General features: G+C 48.7%; 1 protein-coding gene across 3 annotated transcripts in view; it reads right to left on the bottom strand.

Annotated features, from left to right (window-relative positions):
- Window positions 1–23,063, bottom strand: part of CSNK1E (casein kinase 1 epsilon) — a 28,472-nt gene extending 5,409 nt beyond the window's left edge. The window contains exons 1-5 of one of the 3 annotated variants that reach the window (XM_085226404.1): window positions 22,767–23,040; window positions 19,164–19,251; window positions 6,581–6,691; window positions 6,260–6,408; window positions 5,384–5,612 (exon numbers count right to left, since the gene is read on the bottom strand). In XM_085226404.1, the coding sequence (XP_085082530.1) occupies window positions 5,384–5,612; window positions 6,260–6,408; window positions 6,581–6,691; window positions 19,164–19,239 (565 nt within the window). In that variant the 5' untranslated portion in view covers window positions 19,240–19,251; window positions 22,767–23,040. Of the gene's footprint in view, window positions 1–5,383; window positions 5,613–6,259; window positions 6,409–6,580; window positions 6,692–14,710; window positions 18,136–19,163; window positions 19,252–19,791; window positions 19,950–22,766 lie in introns of those variants that run through there. The other 2 variants (XM_085226411.1, XM_085226396.1) reach the window with 2 other exon arrangements.
- Window positions 23,064–24,138: the final 1,075 nt, after the last annotated feature.

The following is a 24,138-nucleotide window of genomic DNA, read 5'->3' as shown; positions in this document are numbered from 1 at the left end:
AATTCCTGTTCATATTGCGGAGTTAAAGTACTCCTCACAAGAGAACAATTCTCTATTTACGAAGTGGTCTGGCCTATATCCTCAATGGAGGAGTCTTAATTCACACAACAGCAGCACCGCATGCTTGCTCTTTCTTGTCACAGAGGAAGGGCACCTGCACTTCTCCACCCAGGATGATACTCAGCCCAGGGATTAGTCATGGCAAAGATGGTCATAGAAAAGCAAAGCTTACAGAAACAAGCACAACACTACACTGTCAAACGCATATTCCACTTAACCTTCTTTACACAGGGCAGAAACAACGAACTGGTGACCCCTTCTTAAGATAAACAGCTGTGCTGACAGTTCAGAGAAGCTTAACAGGTAATATTGTTAGGTAATACTGTGCAAGGAAGTTTCTGGATTGGTAGTTTTTCAAGATGTGGAAGAAAAAGGCATATTTTAACCAAAAAGGTTCTTCTCTAAATGACAGTGACTGTATAACTGACACCACCAGCTCTACTCAGGCAAGGATTGCCCTTTACATGCCATTATAAGGATCCACTTTGTGTTTTATAAAATCACATCTAAAAGTTTTGTTTCCCAAGCAAAAATATTCCACACTGAATTCGTTCTCTGTCAGGACCAAGCCATTTTAAACCAAAAGTTTGCTCAAGATGGTTTTGACACAGAAGCTCCACAACTCACTGTGGGCCTTCCTTCCTCCTGCCACCTTCCTAATGATTCTGCGAATCAGGGGGCTTGGCAAATTAGAATTAGGGGAGGAGTGGCAGTGGAAGGAAAAAAAGAAAAAATGGCCTTGGTTGCAAAAGAAAATGAGTGTCCATCACTTCAGATTTAAGAAGAAAGTGCCTTGGGTTAAAAGCACGTATAAGTACTGTAAAAATGCTATGGTCCAAGACAGGAGCATAGAAGAAAGAAGCCTTGCTGATCCTCGAACTACCTTATGTTGAACGTGCTGAAGTAACAGCTTTTTTTGACCTCACTAACTCACTGCCTCAAGTTGCCCACTTTAGAGGGGCTAATGCTTCTTAATCTCATCAGGCTGCTGCCAAAGATAACTACAGGCCTGGCTGGGAGACACTTAGATGCTGTGGAGGAAGCAGGGAAAAGAAAGCGGCCGTATTGCATTTGGGTGAAGGTTGGCATGCATACACTCTCAGACAGCTGTGATTACACACCACGCATCAAATAAAGCTAAACCATATTTGATAACAACCTACACCGAATGCACATCCAGGGCCTGAAAAAACAGGTGTGGAGGGCAACCTGGATCCTGCAATTTGCCAGCCTTCAACTTACCTAAACAGTAGCTTTAACAGTCCATAATTGTGGTTCTCTGTCTGGAGCAGGAACCAGAGAGATCTACCGGACAGAAGGCTATGAAGACTGCAGTCAGTGGGGGATGCTACAAGCCCTTACTGGAGGCAAGGAGATGGGTTACAGAACTAAATTGGGTGGCTCACCAGTGCACATGACGCGTGCTTCAGCACAGCAACATGACAGAGAAAAATAACTGTAAGCACAAAACCTAATTATTAAAAGGCAGTGTGATAAATGCCTTACTGTGTGGCACTCCTGAAGTCAGTTTTCTCAGATACATCTCATCACTGTAGTCCACTTAAATGATTTCAGTGGGATTCAAATCCAAGAGGAGCCTGAAGCACCAACATGATGGGCTGTGGCTGCCACATGCCTGAACAACACTTATGCAGACCTCAGAACACTGTATTTCTTTCACTTGTAGCCACAACTGCAAGACCCTGGATTATACCTTGGGTGACAGAGTAAGTTCACATATTCCATTCCTTTGTTTCATTTTCAGAATCACACATCTCAAGTTTTTTTTGGGTGGGTTTTTTTTTTTGGCCTCGCCTCATACACCAACAGCCACAGAAGACTGAGTAATAGCAGACAGCAAAAGCAGGCAATTAGAGTTAGAAAAAACCCTCACCTCTACGCACTACGGAAATTTTACTTAACATCATTACTTCCCACTTTTAGAAGCCTGGTAATCATTGATTAACCACACAACACCCCTGAGCAGAAGGCAAACATCTCACACCACATGATGAGAAAAGAAAAACCAGTGATGCGAATGGGTCCACAGAGCAAGTCAGCTCAGAAGCAGGATTACAGTCGTGACCTGCACCTAACCTGCAGCACCACATCACACTTCCTCTCTCCGTTTCAGTTCAGCTTCTCAGCTCTCTTACAACAGACAGGGGACTGCTACTTTCATAAGACAGATCCTCACTCAAAAACCTTTTCAATACAAAGCATGAGGTCCATCCCACACAATGCAGCACAGTCTCTTGAATCCAACTCACTCTGCAAGCAATCTCCCCCTCCTTAGGAGTGGCAAGGGGATATGGTGCCAGATTCCTCCCACTCTTGGGGAGACTCCCAGCCCACTTCCCAGCTCTGTTCCCAAGCAGGTTCCTTGGAAGGAGCAGTCAGAGGTGAGTAGCAAGAAGGCGAGTTACCTGATGAAGACATGTTTGGGCAAAAGCAGAACCAGGACTGTTCGCCTTGGATGCAAGGTTCATGACCAAACTAGTTTCCTGGCAACTCAAAGCACCTCCCAGTCCCCCAGGCCAGCGCTTTCCAATCCTATCCCAAGCAATGCAGTCCCCATGCAGGCCTCCTTAAAACACAACTCTTCACTGCTACTAAAATTGCTAAAAGCAGTTTTAACCAAGCAGTGTTTTCCTGATTACACACTCAGACCTGACACTGCACATTCTCGGACTACGCTTCCTCTTTCTCTCCCCACTGCATGACAGCAGAAGTCTGAAATGGGCGGCAGCCAGCAGGGTCAGCAAAAGAAGCTGATGATGGGCACAGCCCATGATGCTGCCTATGAGACGAGTTTGGGGAAAAAGTGGCCCCCGATCCCAGCCCAGCCTGCTGTCATCCAGATAGAGCTCACCAAGACTGCCTCCTGGGCACCCCTGGGCATTTATTTCAGACTTCCAGAGGGTGCAGGGGACTCTCATCCCTGGAGCATGTGAAAATTGACTGGAATGCGTGAACCAAAGCCTGCACAGTCCACTGACTCCCCGAACAGCAAGTCTCCCACTATGGAAACCCTCTCCAATCTCGCCTCCTACTTTTTCCTTGGTCACTGGAAAAAGAATGTGTTTCCTCCAGACATCGGAATGCCCAGTCCTTAGCTTGCACATTCAAATAAAGGCATTTATTCATTTGCTATTCCCGTCACATGAATACCCCAGCACCTGGTTCCTTCCCTCTCTCAAAACTGCATTAATGGAACGTTATGACAGAGAATTTAGTATCTGACAAGTCAAAAAAAAATAAATTAGTGACAGTTCCCATGGCAATGCTGCTAACTCACAAACATGTCTGCCATTTATCCTGTGGCAAGGTCTCGAGAAACAGGAAATTCAGCTGCAACTATGACACTCCATCCCCTTTGCTCCAGGCAAGCCATGTAGCCTTTATATGATTCAGGGCAACTATCTGCAGCACGGAGAAAACATACTCAAGACCTGTTGCACTGAGCAACTCACACCCAGCATTTCAGAAGCAAAGGGCATGAAGAGAACAAGTGACTGCTACACTCAGATTGATGGCCTATGCAGTTTGCCCTTGGATTAGCACTCAGACACTGTTTGTTCACCCCGATACACAAGCCAACCACCAGTAGCAAAGGGCTAAGTTAGGGGTCAGATGAATAATAAATTCCTGAAACAAAACAAAAAAAGCCCACAACCAGACATTTAGCATCTCGTGCTTGGTTCAGACGGGGAAGGCACACATGAAAAAAAAAAAAAACTGACAGACATAGCAGTAAGAATTATTTTGTGCATGTCTCCTTATGGCAGTTACCATGGCTGTGGAAATCTTGACCAAGAATTCAATGGAGAGTCAGTTATATATAAGCAGGTCAAGCCAAAATACAAGACCAACTTGGAGAGCACTGCAAGAACTATTTTTGCTATGGGAAAGAGGTCAGGAGATCATAGCCCACTCTCAACACACAACACTCCTCATCTTGATATCAATAAAACATTTTTGGTATACAGCTACACAGTAGTAAGGAAGGAAAACAGTGGGAAATTGCTCTGTTTTTTGCAGGTGAAGTCTTGTAGATGTTTTCTCAAGAATCCAGAGTCAAGAGGGGAGAACTGAAAGCTTTCCCTAGGAATATTAAGATAGAAAATCTTGCAGAAACTGTTAGTTTAAGATGTTTGACTTCTCTGCTGTGATTTTCAAATTCCCAGCTTACACATCTCAGAAGGTCTCTCAAAACCAAATGGAGCTCTGAGCGAGCTGCGCTCAACAGGCAAGGTGGTTTCAATGTTTCTGCCGATGGGGTTTGTCAACCAGTAGCAGAACAAAGTCAGGGAGAAGGAACCCTGTGGTAACAATGAAACTCTCACACTGGGGACAAAGAAGTCACACAAAGAAGTAGGTATCCTGTCAGGAAAGGGAAGAGAAAACTGCAGGAGGATTTCATCTCTGCTCCCCACATCAACCAAGTGTTGTGCACTGAGGCTCATTCTCAGGACAAACTCGGGTGACTTCAGGAGGTTTAAGTGCCCTGACTGTTAACCTGCGTGGGGTATCTGCAAAGTCTGTAACAATGTCCAATACCAGTGTAAGACCTGGTTGAACTCTCAGCACTATACTAGCCTTAGGCACCAAGCACAGAGCCCTGCTTCCCTACAGCTGCCTCACGTTTACTCTTAGAGGTGAATGGGACAATGTGGTTCAAAAACCCACAGATTTTGAAGACCTAGAAAGCCAATCCTCACTGTTACAAAACCTGCATGTTTGGGCAGTAAGAAGCCTCCCCTTATTCCAGCTCCTTGTGCATTTCCAGCATGTTGCTGTCCCCATCCCCAGTGGTGGCCTGTTATACTCCAGCTCTGACAGCCACAAAATCAGCACTGATACAGACAGGAGTCAGCAAGAGGTTTCAGCTGTATGTATCCCTACGGACTTAATGCCTCTGAATGCCTTTTACATATCTACAAGCCAGCAAAAATTGTACAAGGCAGTTAGTGGCAGTGAAGTCGAGGAGGTCACACTGCTGAAGTAGGTGTTCTGCTGCACTAAGCAGTGCATGAACACAATCCAGTAGACCATTTCTGCTTTTAGGAGTTCAGATGGCCACAGAAGAGTTGACAAAGACAGGACAATAAAGTTATCCGCCTATGATCTCCATACATGCCAGTAGAAAAGCCAAGCACAGAACCCAGAAGCCAGCTAGCACCTGCTTACTGGGCCATGCTGGCTTTTGTGACAACTCAAACCCCAGATGTGGCATTGCAACCTTCAGAAGGCATGCCACCCCCCTGCAAGGTACATGCTCTGTCCCATGGAAAGCCCCACCAAGGGGCAACAGCAGGCTCACCGATTCCCAGGTGGGTGTTGATAGAAGCATAACGAGCTGTGCCAGTCAGATTCTTGTTTTCCCGGTAAGGTATGTGCTGGTGGGTCCGGGCATCTCGGTACTTCTTGGCCAAACCAAAATCAATGATGTATACTAGGTTGCCTTTTTTACCAAGCCCCATAAGGAAGTTGTCTGGCTTCACATCCCGGTGGATGAAGTTCTTGGAATGAATGTACTCAATACGGCTAATCTGAAGGAGAAAAAGAAGAGAAAAAAAAAATTCAAATTAAACAAAGTGATAAAAATGAAATGAAAGCTCAGTATAGCTGCACGCCAAAGAAGGAAAAGGTATCCCTTGCAGAGAATACCAGAGATGGCAGCCAAAGAAAAAGATGACCTCCTCACCCTCTGGAGGCAGCAGTATCTGGAAATGGATCTAAATCCCACACACCAGCAGTCCTCAGGAAAAGTCACCATTAGCACCACAAGGAGGTATGGGAATTGACTTTTCATGGATTAAAACTCTGAGCTTCAGGACTGACACAGTCAGCTTTCAAAACCAGCCATGCTGGGAAAGAAGAGGGTCCAGAAAGGTCCTAAGCCCAGGGCACGTACTGCTTACTCAAGATGGATAGCAGTGTCAGTCATCTACCATGTAGGTAAAAGCATGTGTATTACATGCACAGATGTGAGGGTGAGCAAAAGAGGAAGGAAGGAGGGACAGAGATCAGAAACACCCAGCAGCGCCTAGGATCCAGGCCTTCATCAAGAAAGTAAAACCTGGCAGCCACTTGCTGCTAAATGAAAAAGCCTGGGATGTAGCATTTCTTGAGCAGAGGGGAAGGGGGGGAGGTATAGAAAAGGAGAGTAGGCACAAATGCTTCAGAGGAAACTCACCATCTGGTCTGCCAGGAGCAGAACTGTCTTGAGACTAAATTTGCGGGAACAGAAGTTGAAGAGATCTTCCAGGCTCGGCCCCAAGAGCTCCATCACCATCACGTTATAGTCCCCCTCTGCTCCACACCACTTAATGGAGGGGATACCCACTGGGGGGAAAAAAAAAAAAAAAAAAAAGATTAAGCTTCAGAACAGAGGAAAACTGCTGCATCCCCTGCTGAGAAGGTTCTATGTAATACCAAAATAATTTTCTAAGGCCCTCCAGAATAACTCCCTCTTTCAACCACTCCCCCGGCCCCATCTTTTCCCTCCCTATCTCACCTCCTCCTTGCATCATCTTGTAGAATTTGCTCTCAATGTGGAGCTGGGGATGCTTGGTTTTGACACATTCCAGTTTGATAGCCACCTCTTCACCAGTCGCAATGTTGGCTCCTGCATAGAGATGAGAGTAAAAGGAAGATTGTGCAGGCTTCCACTGAAGCTAAGCACTTTTAACAAGGCCCATGCAGACGCCAAAATTTCAGGGTAAATCTGAAGGTTTATTCTCTGCAAAACAAATGAGATTATTCAGCCACTTCATACCAAGTTTCCAGCACTGCCATTTGCAAAGACAGGCACAGAGGAAGGCACATGACCAGTAAGCCAGCTCTGACCCTACAGACAGGCTAGGACAACAAGCACCAGGCTTTGTGAGGACAATCTGTATCAGCACGAACTATCCTGAGTAGAAGTTTTAGCTGACCATATTCTTAGCCTCCAGAACACAAGCCAAGCATCCAGGCAGTGATATGGAGTACATCTTCCTTGGTAAAATTTCTGGTTACCTCAGGTTCTAGAAGCCACGCACTTTAACAGGGCCAATTAGTTCAGGAGGAGACATTGCTGACATTCCTAGCTACCTCTGGGCTCTCAATACAGACAGTTCACAAATCTCCAGCTTCTCTCTCTCCTGAGGATTTTAATAATGTATTTAATCTTTTGCCAATACAGAAAGATTTGCTACATCCAAAATCAGAAGCATGAAGAAGTAAACTGAATCCAGTAGTGAATTAAGCTACTCAGATGTCTTTTGTTGAAGGTATTGCTAGCAAGCTTGCGATGATACAAAAGCACCACCCCACACACTTTCCCTCAAAGAGAAGCAAGCTGCCAGCCACGAAAGCCAGCACTCTGGTCCCAAAGGGCACTGCCAAAGGAGGAACAGCCTGATCCTTCTCTCCTATTAGCAGAGAGGATTCCAGATGTTTCGCATCATCCTAAAATGGAAAGAACAAAGATCTGCACACAGGTCACGGGAATGACACTTAAAACTTGCCTCTCTCTCCCCTTTCCTCTGCCTGCCTGGAATACAGACAAGTTCTTCCATGTATCAGGAACTGTTGTTACAAATTGCACTCAAACACAAATCAGAGAGCAGCTCTGATTCAGAGCAGCTTCTCAGCACTGCTCCAGAATATGCATGGGGAACACCACAAGGGGAAAACGATGTTTTGTAGAAAACCTATGGCACATTTTGGTAGGTCTGGTGAATTCATGCTTCCCAGTCCCCGCATTAAGGGTTGAGGTCTTAACAAAAAGTCCACCAAGGCAGCCGTTCTATCAAAAAAAGAAAAGCTCATGCATCTAGATTTCTTCTCCCACTGGATACTAAGGTGATCCACCTCCTGCTAAAGGGTTCAGGCACTGCTTGTACCTAGAGTTAGCCAACAGCTCCATGCTAGCAACAAGATGTCATCTAGATATTACAGCATCAGGTCAAGATAGGCAAGCTGCAAGGAATTTGAAAGAGAGGAACAAAAACCATCGGGGCCTGAAGGGATTGATTTACAAAGGAAGATTAAAAGAGCTAAATATGTAATGTAGACAAGAGATACAACTAAGAAGGGTGGGGAGGAAGAATGGGACATGACAACAGTCTGCAAATATTTGAAGGCTGTAAACACTAAGGAGGGAGAGGAATTATTTAGGGTGCTCTGAGGGAGGGGAAGGAGGAGGAGCAACAGGATGAATTTAATAAGGGCTTTTACTCCAGAGTCAGACACACAGAAGTGGGGAAAAGGCACCCCAATTGCTCAAGCTAAGTGCGATTTTTTTGAAAAAAGCTGATATTTCCCACTTAAAAGCCTGCTGATCTGCAAAACAAGCCTGTGCATTCTCTTCACGCCACACAGAACCCTTCTCACAAAGATCAGGAGTGGAAGGAGTTAAAGAAAGAACAGCAGAAGGCACTCAGACCACAGTACTAATGTGGTCACAGACTGGTTATCTACCTTTTAAATTCGTGTTCAATCACGAGACCTCATTCAGCGTGGTAACACCCAGGATACCCAGATAGACAAGAGCATTTCCTTCCTTTCTCTTTCCCTTGCCTTTGTAAAGATTTTCCTCCAAATCCTCAGCGGCAGCTCCCTCATCCCTCCCCTGGGGGATTTTTCCTTCTCCTTGTCCATCTGCTGACACACGAGCAACAATGACTCTTGTTGACTTCTGGAAGCATTAGCATTTTCAATGAACCTTACTCCCCAAAGCTGAACAGTGGCAAGATGAATGTGTTCTCATCTCCTTACTGCCTCGCGTATTTAGGAGGATGACAATGCATCCATTTACAAGGCTGCCTGCAGGTGGGGGGTGTTATCTATAAGCACGTAAAGCAGGGAAATGGAAGGGATGCAGGTGGGTACATGGGAGGGGGTGTTAAATGTCAAGAAAGCTTCAATTCCGCAAAATATGAGTATGCCATTCAGCATGGCCTCCAGACCCACAGACTCCAAAGCCCAAATGCTTGTGTCGGTCTCTTACAGGAAGCAGAAACTGTGGCCTAGGATGGTAAAACAAGGATGAATCAGACGTAAAACAGGGCGGTTCTTTGCTGAGGATGCACGTACCTCACACTTGCAGATCAGCCCCCCCACCTCATGTATCTTTAGGTTGCTCCCTCGGCCATTTTTTTGTTTAGAGAACTAGCAGAGAGCAAGAATCTAAAGCCAGGGGTCTCCCTCATGCTTTGTTCAATGCTTTAAACCACCATCTTCCAAAAGATACAAACAACAAAAGTAACAGCTCCCTGTTCCTTCTTCAGACTGAAAAATCCCAGACAAACACGGCAGAGCTTGCCTAGCTTCAACCAGTTGAGAGACGCATGTAGGATCAGGGATAATTCCTAACATCCACCCCCAGTCTCGCTCCGCTGTGGGGGCTGCACAAACACTACTCATTCATCACGAGCTGTTTGAAACGGGGCTCTGGGGACAGAGGATGTCACCTGCTAAACAGGATTTTAAGAGCAGAAGCCTCGCTGCATGTCTGATACAGCAAACCTTCCGCATTGAGCAGGACAACGGGTTCTCCCACCACCAGCTTAGCAACAGAAGAAAGGAGGGCTGTGAGCAGATGGGGGAAGTCAGAGGGCGAGAGAGAGTTAACAGTCCAGGAAACAAAGGAAATCGCTCCCCTCCCATTGAGGAGGAGCTTGCAACCAGGAACTGTCCAAAGCCCTGTCCCGGCATGCTTTGTCTGCAGAACAGATCCCCCCCTTCGTCACCCTCCCCTCTACTCATCCCAAGGGCTCTTCTGGTGCACCCTAGTCATCTGCATCACAGGCAGCACCATGGCCGGGCCCCTTCACCGACACCCTGACAAAGCAGCAGCCTCCCAACAGCCCCAGTGTCCCTGTGGCTCCACTAGGTTTTGCTCTCCTGGGGTTTCATTCTCCTTTTCAGAGGTGAGCAGGCTCAGGCCTGCTGCCATCTCGATCCCAGTGCCCATCCGCCCAGCGCAGGGGAACTCTGCTTGGCACGTATAACCCTCAAGGTAGAGCACAAAAGCAAGAGACTGCCATTATCTGCATGATCTGAGCCCCAGGTTATGATTAACAGGAGCCCTCCCTTTGTGTGAGACCGTGTAGAAATTCGCACCTCTTTCTGGCCGGAAACCCAAAAACAAATCCCAAGGAGTAGAGCACACAGTACCCACAGATCACAGAAGCACCAATGTCCTGAAAAACCTGGGAATAAAGCATCCAGCCCAAACCAGCCTTCAGATACAGACAAAACTCATTTGTCTCTGCTCCATCTCCACTCCCTCATGAAGGAAACCTAGAGGTGGATCCAGTGCAGGAGAAAAATTCTAGTGAATAAGTCTCTGTCTGCAACCCAGGCCTTGAGAGGACAGCATGAGCCCAATCAGCAGCACAGACTGCGAGCCTGATCCCTCCAGGCTGGGGTGTCACCCTGGCTCCAACAAGTCTCACTATCACTGCTTCAAAACAGGCTGGCTTGCACCTCAGTGCACATCACAAGGGCTTTGATACTAAGTTCGAGTATACCAAGCCACTTGAGGCTCCTCACACTGGGCACTGGAGCTTCCCTTGATGCTCATGTGGCTTAGTTATGGGCAAGGAGGGACAGTCTCTTCACTTGAGCCACTGCTTTTCCATGCCCACTTTGTACAGGTGTGCAACTTGCTACATGATGCAGAAATGCAGAATCAGGCCTTCCCACTCAGTGCTTCCCTGCTTTCTCCGCACGTATCCCAGATGTTCTGCAAGATCACAGCACTTTCCAGTGCTTTGGAAGGGTCTGTAAGGCTCTGAGCTCAAGCATAGGTGGAAATGTTGTATCCAGGCTAACAAATTGTCACCCTTTGATCCCTAGCACCTGGGTGTTGCATGCTGTCAACGGTTTACGGGCTGGTTCGGCCCGGTTCCGTGACTAGAAGGGCGGAGGGATCCGCGGATCCGCGCCCCCGGGAAAAAAAAGAAAATAAGGGACCCCGAAATAATTGAAAACAGTGGCAACAATCTGAGGTAAAACAAAGTAATTTACTAAATATGGTATCAACAGAATTTTATAAGGAGAGAGAATGTGAAATTGATAGTGGATCGGCCTTACCACAACGCTGAGATGAGAAGCGCAGGCAGAGAAGCGCAGGCGAGAAGCGCAGGCAGAGAAGCGCAAGCGAAGCAGCGCAGGCAGAGAAGCGCAAGCGAAGCAGCGCAGGCAGAGAAGAGAGCATCAGGTGACCTTGCCGGGAGTTATATCTCCTCGCTGACCGCAAAGCCCCCTGGGGAAACGTAGCTGCTCTTCTCCGCTGGACAGGCACCCGGAACTTGAGCATCAGCAGTCAAACCCCCAGTGCATTGCATGATGTTATGATGTGGAATACCGATAATGAAAAATCATGAAACCATGACATTCCACCCCTTATTCCACATCACTACATCATGCTTAATATAGACAAACAAAATATAAACACACGCACTAGGAATTACTGACTGCACTCCCTCAACATCAAGTTCCCTTGCGGTACACATTGAACATCCCCGTTTTCCTGCATCACCCACCAAGTGGACCCAGGTCCCTGGGCAAAAACAGTTCCACGAAGAGGTTTGTCCTTCTCAGAGGCTGGAATAACCCAAACTGCCTTTCCCAACATATTCTTTACATGTACAACAGGGACTTTATCTCCCTCTACGGTGTGTAGGGAGCTGGACTGGGTTGGACCACCACGATTGATAGATCCTCTGGTATTGACTAACCAGGTGGCTTCTGCCAAATGCTTCTCCCAGTGCTTAAATGTACCGCCTCCCATTGCTTTCAGCATAGTTTTTAACAACCCATTGTATCGTTCAATCTTACCTGAGGCCGGTGCATGGTAGGGAATATGGTAAATCCACTGAATACCATGACCTTTAGCCCAGGTACCTACAAGAGAATTTTTAAAATGAGTCCCATTATCTGACTCAATTCTTTCTGGGGTACCATGTCGCCACAGGACTTGTGTCTCAAGACCTAGTATGGTATTTCGGGCGGTAGCGTGGGGTACTGCATAGGTTTCAAGCCACCCAGTTGTTGCCTCCACCATGGTGAGCACATAACGCTTACCATTACGAGATCGTGGCAAGGTGATATAATCAACCTGCCATGCCTCCCCATATTTGTACTTTTGCCATCGCCCTTCCTCCCAGAGAGGTTTCATTCTCTTGGCTTGTTTAATTGTGGCACACGTGTCACAGTCGTGAATGATTTGCGCAATAGCATCCATAGTTAAATCCACCCCTCGGTCTCTAGCCCACTTATATGTCGCATCTCTCCCTTGATGGCCTGAGGTCTCATGGGCCCATCGGGCTAGAAATAATTCACCCTTGTTCTGCCAGTCCAGATCTATTTGGGCCACCTCAATTCTGGCAGCTCTGTCTACCTGATGGTTATTTTGCTGCTCTTCAGTAGCCCTATTCTTGGGCACATGGGCATCTACGTGACGCACCTTTATAACCATATTCTTTATTCGGGCAGCAATATCTTTCCACAGGTCAGCAGCCCAAATAGGTTTACCCTTTCTTTGCCAGTTGTTTTGCTCCCACTGCTGTAACCACCCCCATAGAGCATTTGCCACCATCCACGAGTCAGTGTAAACATAAAGCATTGGCCACCTCTCCCGTTCAGCAACATCCAAGGCCAGTTGGACAGCCTTTACCTCTGCAAATTGGCTCGATTCTCCTTTTCCTTCAGTGGCCTCTGCAACTTGTCGTGTGGGGCTCCACACAGCGGCTTTCCATCTACGGTGTTTCCCCACAATACAACACGATCCATCTGTGAATAGGGCATATGTCTTCTCATTTTCGGGTAGTTCATTATATGGTGGGGCCTCTTTAGCACGTGATATCTCTTCTGCTGGCGGTGTTCCAAACTTTTTGCCTTCAGGCCAGTCCATGATCACCTCTAGGATTCCTGGACGGTTGAGATTCCCCATCCGCGCTCGCTGCGTAATCAGCGCAATCCACTTACTCCAAGTGGCATCAGTAGCATGATGGGTGGAGGGACCCTTTCCCTTGAACATCCAGTTCAGCACTGGCAGTCGAGGTGCCAGAAGGAGCTGTGTTTCTGTACCGATTACTTCGGAAGCAGCCCGAACCCCCTCATACGCGGCTAAGATCTCCTTCTCAGTTGGAGTGTAGCACTCTTCAGACCCTCTGTACGCCCGACTCCAGAATCCCAGGGGTCGGCCTCGGGTCTCTCCTGAGGCTCTTTGCCACAAACTCCAAGTGGGACCTTTCTCTCCAGCAGCAGTGTAGAGGATGTTCTTCGCATCCAGTTCCATCCGTACTGGCCCCAGGGCCACGGCACGGGCTATCTCTTGTTTAATCTGCTCAAAAGCCTGCTGCTGCTCAGGACCCCACATAAAATCATTCTTCTTCCGTGTCACCTGATAAAGGGGGCTTACAATGAGGCTGTAGTTTGGAACATGCATTCTCCAAAAACCCACTACACCCAGGAACGATTGTGTCTCTTTCTTATTAGTGGGTGGAGACATGGCACTGATTTTGTTGATCACATCTGTTGGGATGTGACGACGGCCATCTTGCCACTTTATACCTAGGAACTGAATTTCCTGGGCAGGCCCTTTCACTTTGCTTCGCTTAATAGCGAAACCAGCACGCAGAAGGATCTGGATTATTTGCTCTCCTTTCTCAAAAACTTCCTTTGCTGTGTTGCCCCACACGATGATGTCATCAATATACTGTAAGTGCTCAGGAGCACCTCCCTGTTCCAGTGCAGCTTGGATCAACCCATGGCAAATGGTTGGGCTATGTTTCCACCCCTGGGGCAAACGATTCCAGGTATACTGAATGCCCCTCCAGGTGAAAGCAAACTGTGGCCTAGATTCTTTGGTCAAAGGAATGGAGAAAAAGGCGTTAGCAATATCAATGGTGGCGTACCATTTGGCTGCCTTTGACTCCAATTCATATTGGAGTTCTAACATATCTGGCACAGCAGCACTCAATGGGGGTGTGACTTCATTCAGGCCACGGTAGTCCACCGTCAGCCTCCATTCTCCACTGGCTTTACGCACTGGCCATATGGGGCTGTTAAAAGGTGAGTGAGTCTTGCTAATCACTCCCTGATTCTCTAGTTGGTGAATCAGCTTCTGAATGGGGAGCAAGGAATCCCTGTTGGTGCGGTACTGCCGTCTGTGCACCGTTTTTGTAGCAATCGGTACTTGTTGCTCTTTCACTCGTAGCAACCCCACGGCAGATGGATCTTCTGACAGGCCAGGCAAAATAGACAACTGCTTAACACCTTCTGTGTCTACAGCAGCTATTCCAAAGGCCCATCGATACCCTTTGGGATCCTTAAAATATCCCCTTCTGAGGTAATCAATACCAAGTATGCATGGAGCCCCTGGGCCAGTCACAATAGGGTGCTTTTGCCAGTCTTTACCAGTGAGGCTGATTTCGGCCTCCAACATAGTCAGCTCTTGGGAACCTCCAGTCACCCCATGAATATAAACTGATTTTGTCCCTTGGTGACTCGAGGGCATTAGAGTGCACTGTGCACCAGTATCCACCAGGGCCTTATATTTTCGTGATTCTGATGTGCCAGGCCATCTAATCCACACAGTCCAATAAACTCTATTATCCCTTTCCCCCCCCTGGCTGGGGGCAGGGCCCCTCTATTTGTTACCTTCATTGTCTGCAGCAACTGGAGCAATCACCTTTTTGGAGAAGTTCACCTTGGTGGTTGATTTGTCTTGTAACTCTCTTACCCGTGCTTGAAGTACAGGAGTAGGTTGTTTATGCCACTCCTTCATATCTTCTCCATGGTCACGTAGGTAATGCCACAAGGCAAAACGTGATGTGGTCTTACTGTTGTCACTTGCTCGAGCAGGAGAACGTCTTCTTTTGATAGCTGAGACATTAGATGCCACCGGCTGGGAGGAAATCAAGTTGATCAGCCCCTCCAATAGGCTGTTTTGGGGATTCTGGTCCCCATTTGATGTATCCGTTACCTCCATGGATTTATCAGCTTCAGGCACGGTTGATAGTTTGTCTATTATATCTTCTTGTTTGTTTTCCATTCTGTCCAGCTTTTCAGCTACCTTTGTAATGGCTGAAACACAAGCTCGCAGAGGGCTTAAATGTAACTCAAAGTCTTGAAGTTTATTAACCAATTCACTTATAAGGGGTCTTCTTTCCCCTCTGCCATACATTGCTGCAAATGTGCTGGCGTACCTTTCTGGTGCGGTCTTTGTGAATGTACGCCACATGTTTGGTGTACACCTGACTCTCTCGGGATCATGCTCTTGGTCTGGCTCGTCAGGAATGAAATCGGGGCTATGTAGCATTTCCACCACAGCATATTCTCTTAAATAACAGATGCCTTCTTCCATATCAGCCCATTTCTTTTTCTCAGGCATCAGATCATCTTTGAAGGGGTATCTTTCTTTTACAGCTAACAACATCCGCTTCCAGAGGGTAAAGGCCTGGTTCTGGCATGTACTAATACCTCTGTCAATGGCTGAGTCCCTAGCAACGCCACCCAGTTGGCGAGCTTCTCTACTATCCAGCCACACACTGTTGGCCCCATTGTCCCAACATCGAAGTAACCAAGTGGCAATAGGCTCATTTGGGTGACGTGAAAAGTCTTTTCTCAGACTTCGAATTTCATTCATTTTCAGAGATCGATCAACAATGGTAACGATATCTTGCTCACCTCTTACTCTTTCGGGACTTCTTGTTGCCCTCATTGGCGCCGGTGACCGTGGTCTTACTGAGGGCCCCTCCCCTGGACTTAGGGGTGCTTCTTGTGGATCTTGGAGCCACTCCTCTGGACCTCTCTCCTCTTCTTTCTTCTCTTCTAACTGAGTCGAGATTCGTTTCATTTTCCGTCCTCTTACAGGGGCAAGTGACATCAATTGTGGTGCTTCCTGTAGTTGATCAGGTTGGTCAGTTCCAATGCTCTCATCCTCCAGTTCAGCTCGGAGCCTGTCTCGTTCGATTATGAGAGTATCTAGCTCAGATTGGAGGGTGTCTTGTTGAGATTGAAGACTGTTGAGTTTGGATTGCAGGGAGTCTCTCTCAATTCGGAGGGCATCTCTCTCAGATTGGAGGCTGTTTCTCTCGACCAGGAGACTCTCTCGCTCATTTTGCACTGTTTCCCTGAGACTCTCCTTTTCAATTTCACAAACTCTCTCCCTCTCCAGGATAGTATTGAATAAGGCCCGGTAAGCATTAGCCAGGCCCCAAACAATTTGGGCCTCCTCAGATCTTCCTGAGCCACGACATTCCTGTCTCAAATATCTGTTTAAATTTTCAGGGTCTTTCAGGTGTTCTGGAGTAAAGTTCCATGACACCGAAGATTTCCATCTCTCTAAAGTCTCACCCAGGCCTCTCCACATTCCCTGCCACTCAGTATTTACTGGTTTTGGGGCAGACTTCCTCAAAATATAATAAATACTAATAATAAGTGAAATGGTGAGCAGTACATTCACGGAGATTAATAACGTGATCAGGTGAGCATTGAAAATCCGCATAAAGAATTCAAAGGAGAGGCTGGAAACCTGCTTAAAAATCCCCAACCCTGTAAAATTAGCAGCTCCCTCTGGAATGGTATGCCACATAATATGCAGATGCCACATAGTTATTTCCATCCATGTTTTCAATTGGCTATATATACCTATTGCTCCATAGAGCAAAGTGGTGAACTTAATTAAGGCCCAGTATGTTTTTAGCATTAAGAAAGAAGAGACAGTGGCATGCAGCCCCTTAAAAGGCAGTTTCAGTAGAGAAAGCATTTTTTCTCTTTTTTTTTTCTTTTACAGAAACAAGATAGCAAGGCTCAAAGTTTACAAATATCCTAGAGTATTGGCCGTCCGCCTGGACTTTTCAAGGTCACGCTTTCAGACAGTACTGGTGAAACAGATAAACTTTCCCAATGAAGCTGTCTGAGAGCGGAGAGAGAGATTTGTTCAAAAAGCTAAAAAGCAACTGTTGCCCGCATTCTCCACCAAGAATGTCAACGGTTTACGGGCTGGTTCGGCCCGGTTCCGTGACTAGAAGGGCGGAGGGATCCGCGGATCCGCGCCCCCGGGAAAAAAAAGAAAATAAGGGACCCCGAAATAATTGAAAACAGTGGCAACAATCTGAGGTAAAACAAAGTAATTTACTAAATATGGTATCAACAGAATTTTATAAGGAGAGAGAATGTGAAATTGATAGTGGATCGGCCTTACCACAACGCTGAGATGAGAAGCGCAGGCAGAGAAGCGCAGGCGAGAAGCGCAGGCAGAGAAGCGCAAGCGAAGCAGCGCAGGCAGAGAAGCGCAAGCGAAGCAGCGCAGGCAGAGAAGAGAGCATCAGGTGACCTTGCCGGGAGTTATATCTCCTCGCTGACCGCAAAGCCCCCTGGGGAAACGTAGCTGCTCTTCTCCGCTGGACAGGCACCCGGAACTTGAGCATCAGCAGTCAAACCCCCAGTGCATTGCATGATGTTATGATGTGGAATACCGATAATGAAAAATCATGAAACCATGACACATGCACTGTCACCTGAGACACTAATGGGCCACAGAGGAGTGACAAGCAGGAAGGGCTGCAGTGATGGCATCACAGAGTGGAATTGGGATCCCCGATCCATTATTTATCACCTTTGTTTGTGCTCTGGATGAAGGTGGCAACAAAGCCTGTTACCAGTGATTCCCAAAGGGTACTTATTCAAGGGGAGCTGCCAACACCAATCAAGAGAGAATAATAAAGCAAGGGAGAGCTGGAGATAAAAGCCAGAGGTAGAAAACAGGTGATTTACAAAATGAGGCAAAGTAATCTGACCTAAAGGTATTCAACGAAGGCAGCTAGGGGAGGGGCAAGGAGATGTTGCGGAACCTGGAAGAGACCTCGCACAATACAGCTGACAGCACGTTCAGGCCAATTCTGCAACGTGATACAGTGTTGGTGATGGGGGAAGCCAAGGAGACCCAAAGCAGCTTATGCAGAGGCATCGTGTTACAGACCGCTCAAGGGTAGCCCTTCTCTGCCCAGCACTGGAAATGCTGCACCTAAAATGCTGTGTAGGCTCCAAGCTGCTCAGCAGATGGATAAACTGGGAAAAATTGGAAGAACAGCAACAGTGAAGAGCAGTGGATGTAGCGGGAAGCAAAATACAACTCAACTGAGCAAACAAACAGTCAAGGAGCATATGATAACCATCTGTAAGTACCAAAAGGGTGCAAACACCAAGAAAGGGTTTGCAGGCCCATTCCGCTGGCCTGGAGGACTACAGCTTCAAAGGTAATGGTGCAAAGTGGACAACAGGTGAAGAAACTTCAAGGACGGTTTTATCAGGCTACTGCATAGTCCTGCCCCTTCAGCCCCACAGAGTTTACGCCAGCAACATCAGTGGACAAAGCATCAGGGAATAAATGGACATACACCTCAGTGAGCTGGCTTGGAGGTGTTTCTCCTCAAGTGCTGTGATAATACCAAACTCAAGAGTTCCACAGGCTTTGTCCATCGATCCCATGCACCTCCCAGCTGAGGCTACCCCAGATGATAACTCTAAATTCTACACCACCCATAATCTACTAGATCTGGGCCCCAGAATTTTACCCAGGCCAGCCTCCTCCCCAACCTGTTTTACACCTCCCTGCGTCAGGCCTGTCTCTTTCAAGTGCTGGACCATCTCTCCCACTATCAGCCTTCCATCGCTCCATTCCTTTTGCCCTGGAGGAAAGTCCATCTTTTCCCTTTCCACCACCCACTCTGACACGTGGTTTTATACCCACACACACCCAAGCTCAGTAAAAGTCAACAAGAGAGTTGGAGCAAGGTGTATAACAAATACACTCTTAAGAGTCCAGATCTAGATCAGTTTGACCAAATGTCACCATGTCTCCAATATCTGGGAGGCAAACTGGAGCTCATTCCACCCTCTGTCCCATCAGAGGATGGGCAACAACTGGCAGTATTTCTTGAAGTTTTTTTTTTTTCCTCCGCCCCACCTCCAATCACCTCCGATCTTACATGGTGCTAAAAATACCAACAGGCAAATATATATTTATCAAACCAAAAATAATGACGCAACTGAGAAAAACAACCACGCAGGTAGGAAGGACACAGACTGACACTCACCTAGGTAAATGTCTCCAAATGAACCACTGCCAATCTTTCTGCCCAGCCGGTATTTGTTCCCCACTCGAAGCTCCATGGTTTAGTTGTGCTGAGAAAAGAAACACAAAAAAACCCACAAAGTTAGAGCAGAAACAGGAACTGAATCAGTGCCCCATGGAAGACTGCAAAATGAACGCATCAGTTACACCCAGCACTCACTCCAGAAGCTGGACACAGCTCCTAAATCTCACAATATTTCACTTTCTATGCAGCTGCTGTGCAGAAATTCAGATGTCCATGAACAGCATGAGTTAGAAACACTGCAGGAACATGACCCATTCAAGAACATCATCTGTGTTCCCATCATGGAAATCCAGAAAGTTTGAACCTCTTTCCCACCATCTTCTTCACAGAGTTGGGGAAGGAAATCTCTCCTAACAAAGCGCCAGCAGGTGACTGCTTCACACTTTAAGGAGCACCTCCCTTCACAGTAACCTAAAATAAGCAGCACCAAGACACTCCTAGACCCCTGGGACAACAGGAGGGACAGGCACATGGCTTTTGAGAAAGAATTCTCTCTGGTCCAGCACTACACCAGCACCACAGCTACAACAAAGCACTGGAACCAAGGGCTGTGAGACAGACTTACAGACCGTCAGGAGGAAGCGACTCCACCATCCCTAGGCGGAGGCTGGGGCAGCAGGAGACACCATACAGGAGTGAGCTCTACGAGAGTCAGGTTGGGAGGAGGACGGCCATTTGCTTATCTCCACGCACCTCTGCTGATGCGATCAACAGCCTCCACGCCTGTGCTACCCACCCAGGTGTGCTGGCTGCTTGTTTGCAGCCTTCCCCCGGCCTTTCGCCCCAGGTGATCAGTTCACCCTTTGACCTGCTACACCCGATTAACGTAGACAGGCTCAGCCTACTCATCCCACAGAGAAAATCCAGAAAGTAGGAGGCTCTCAACCACACTGTTCGTTCCCCATCCCACCCCAGCTAACCCTTCTGAAGCAAACAGCCCCATTCTGGCAGGTCCCTTTTCCCTCCCCACTTCCACGGACACCAACTTGTTCTAGGAACCAAGCCAACAAGCACGGCTCCTCTTAGAGGCGTTTGCTACACTCCTGATTTATGCAATGCCACAGCATTAGCGTACAGAACACAGACACAGAGTCTGCTGGGGACAGGAAAGGTGAGGAATGATTCATGTTTTCCCAAGTAGGTGAGAGGAACTTTCCCTTGCTGCAGCTAGATGGGAAGGAGGCATCACCGAAGGAAAAGACAAAGGTGGGAAGAAGAAATGGCTCTGAGATGCACACACAAAATAATCCTAGCTACAGGATTCTGGGCACGCCATAAACCCCGAGCTGCCCCAGGAGGTGGGATTACAGGAAGAGGAAGGGATGAGCTACAGGGATGTCAGGGAGAATAATCCCATCAAGGCATTCAGGGGACACTGCAAACCCTGAAACCAGGCACAAAGCACACTGAGGTGGAGTTCCCTCAACTCTATTTACTCATGCATGTGTGTTTCTGTGCGTCTGAGGAGCACAAAACCCCATGGCTATTTCTGACTTTCTTACTACAAGGAATGCAGGCAGTGCCTTGGGAGCCACACTGGGAGGCCTAGGCACAGTGAGCAGACACAGTTTCCAACTGCTGCCTGCTGTTCTGCATCACCACGTTAACATATATCCGACTTGCTTGCCCTCCTACGCCAGCCAAGGATCAAAGGTCCACGTTCCCAGGAACCCAAACATCACGACAGCTCCCCAGCCAGCCACAGATCCCAGCAGGGTCCCACCATACCACAGTCCCACCCTTCTGGGACAGCCAGGAGCCAGGTTAAGGAGGGTACCCCACACAGCCAGGCTGTGGCCCTTCTGGCTGATTGAGCAACAGGCTCCAAAGGGGAATCTAAAAAATGCTCTGGGGTGAGGGGGTGGGAGCAGGGAGCAGGATAATGGAGTGAAAAATCACGGCCGCACAGCTGTCACTCCTCCTTATCTCCCCCCCCAACACAACACAAGTGTGCTTAGGGAACAGAGCGGGGGGATGATGGCCAGAGGGTGGCCATGGGGATCTGTGGTATGGGGGCACAACACCCCCAACAGCAACTGCTGCAGGACTCCCAACATCCGCCACATTTGCTGGCTGCCTCCCACTCCACACGCATACCCCCATCTACAGTTCCTGCCCTTATCCCATCTTCGGGTCTACTATTACAGAATGAAGATCTCGCATATACAATTTATATTGTGATATTTAAAAAATTACATCACTCCATGTATTATTTATAGATGCTTACAATTAAAAGGCCATGTGATGTTCCCCCCCCCCTACCCCAGCAGACCTGACCCCTCCAGCCAAAGCAGTGCTCCCAGGGCCGTGGGTCCCTTAACCCACTGCGTTTTCCACACAGGATTAACACACCACCACCTCAAAGCAAAGCGTGCGCTCACGTTAATATCCACCTCACACCTACAACATACTACAAATACTACGTGTCGCTCCCCGCACACAGACACACACACACCATTTTGCACCAGGGCCCTTTTATATAAGATAAAATACCCACGTACATACACAAAGGCCATTATATAAAGGCAGGATAGAGCTGGTCTTGGGGCTGTGTGTCCGACGCCAGCCATTTCGCAGGGCAGGACGTCACCTCGGCCCCACACCTGGGCAGTGGGGACAGTGGGGGGCACGAAAGCCATACAGCACCGAGTTTGGCAGCCACATAATGGAGGCTGCGAGGGGAAGTGGGAATGTGGGGGGGTGTCGTGCCCGTAAGGGCTGTGCAGGGCTTTTATTTCCTTGTCTGTGTGTGTATGTGTAGGAGATAAAGGAAGGGGTTGGCAAAACACAGTCATCTGAAACAGGTTTTTTAATAATCAAAATTAAAAGGGAAAAAGGAAAAAAAATAAAATAAAAAAAAGGTAAAAAATATGGCATTTTGATGGAAACGCGAGACAGCGAGCAGCCCCCTCCCTAAGCCCCTTTCACATTTACAAAGAGAAGGTCTGGCAGATGGGAAGGGAAAAAAAGAGGAAAAAAAAAAAAGAAAATAATAAGTGGCAAAGAGTGAAGACCACCTTTTCGTTAGAAATAGCCACAAACAGGAAAAACAAGGTGGGGGGGGGGGGGAAGGAAGGAATAAAATAAATAAATCTCTCCTGACACCCCCACCCCCTACAGGCACAACACGGCCCTACCCGGGCTGTATTTTCCGGGTAGATCACACAAAGCGACCACCCCCCGAACGACAGCCAACTTCCCGGCTCCCCCCAACCCCGAGCCCACCGCGGTCGCCCCAAGAGCCTGATCCCCCCCGCTATACTCCTGCGTCCCTACAACGGCCGGGCCGCGAGAGCGGAGAGCCCCGAGGGACAGCCGGAGAAAGAAGGAGGACATGGGGGGGCGACCCCCTCCCCGCACCCCACAAAGGGCCTTTTGTCCCCGCTGCCCCCCGGCCCGGCGCATCGCGCCCTGCCCTCCCCTCCCCCGCCCCTCCTTCCTTCCCTTCCTCCCTCCCTCCGCGCACACAAAGAGCCGGAGGGGCCGCCTTTCCCCCGGGGTTTGCGCCCCAAGATGGAGGCTGGCGCCCCCCATACCCACCCTGGCGGGAAGGGGGCCGTGTGGGGCTGCTGCTCCGCCGGCTGTCAGGAGGCCAGGCGGCCGCGGCGGGGAGGATGACGGAGGATTGGGGAGGGCTGGCGGCGGCCGTGCCCGGCGCGTCCCTCCTTCGCTCGGCTCAGCGCGGCGCGGCGCTGCCTGCCGCCTCCCGCCCGCTCGCCGTCCCCTCCAGCCGGCGTGTGCTCGGCACAGCCCGGCGCTCACCCAGTTTCCATTGAGCCCCGGAGCCAAACCCACTGATGTCACCCAGCGCAGCCCCGGCCCTCCTCCTTCTCCCGCCCGCCCGCCGTTAAAGGCACAACCGCTCTTCCATCCGCCGTTCCTTCGGCCCGGGCCTGGCCCCGCAGACGTTTCTCTTCGGGCGGGTGGGCTCCCCTCGGGCTCTCGCCTGTCGATGCTCGGCTGTGGGGAGCGAGAGCCCCACGGCCATCCCATTTTCTCACACAATTGTGTTCCCTGGCTCTGGAAATTCAGATATAATCGAGTTTTGTGTGTGGCGATGTGTGCAGCCCTATAGTTTGCTTCATTGGGGAGCCCAACACCACCAAGAATGGTGGGCTCTCTTGGGATCGGGTCACATCTCAGGGTGTGAGAGCAGCAGGCAACCCCAAACACAGGCAGTGCGGCCCACACTGAGCCTCCATTATGGCTTTTTGCGTGGAAGGTGCCATCAGGATAACCCAGAATACGTCGTCCATTCCTCTTCTCGCTGTCCCCAGGGGAGACGCAGCACTCGGGGGTGAAATTGTGAAGTGTGTGCACGGACACTTCAGCCGCCTTTATTTTAATCATTTAGGGCTTAAAATAATAAGTCTTTAATTAGAAACGTTGCCTTAATTGAATTGTAATCAAGTTTTTAGTGCTGTTAGCCCAGCTAAGCAGGTGATCTAATAACACCCACCTCCTTCTCTCCAAGCATTGCCTGGTTACACCTCTTCTTATGGAGTGATGCATACCGGGGAGCCTGGGCCAGGGTCTGGGGGGTATTGGTGGATGGCAGCTGGGCATGAGCCAGCAGCATGCCCTCGCAGCCCAGAAAGCCAACCGTACCCTGGGCTGCATCCAAAGTAGCGTGGCCAGCAGGGAGAGGGAGGTGATCCTGCCCCTGGAGACATACAAGGTGAGGCTGGAGGGCCTCTGAGCACCCTGATCGAACTGGAGGTATTCCTGTACACAGCAGGGAGTTGGACCAGCTGGCCTTTAGGGGTCCCTTCTATCTCAAATGATTTTATGATTCTATGAAGAGAGCGCTGCTGCTGAAGCTGTGTGTGCAGAGGATGGTTTGCACAGGGTAGTTCTCAGAGACACTTTGGGATCTGTTCTCACAGGAAGATCATTGGGCAGCCCTTGATAC

This window comes from Meleagris gallopavo, chromosome 1 (assembly GCF_905368555.1).
Source record: "Meleagris gallopavo chromosome 1, MGAL_WU_HG_1.1, whole genome shotgun sequence".
NCBI lineage: Eukaryota > Metazoa > Chordata > Aves > Galliformes > Phasianidae > Meleagris > Meleagris gallopavo.
This window is presented reverse-complemented; position numbering and strand designations above follow the sequence as displayed.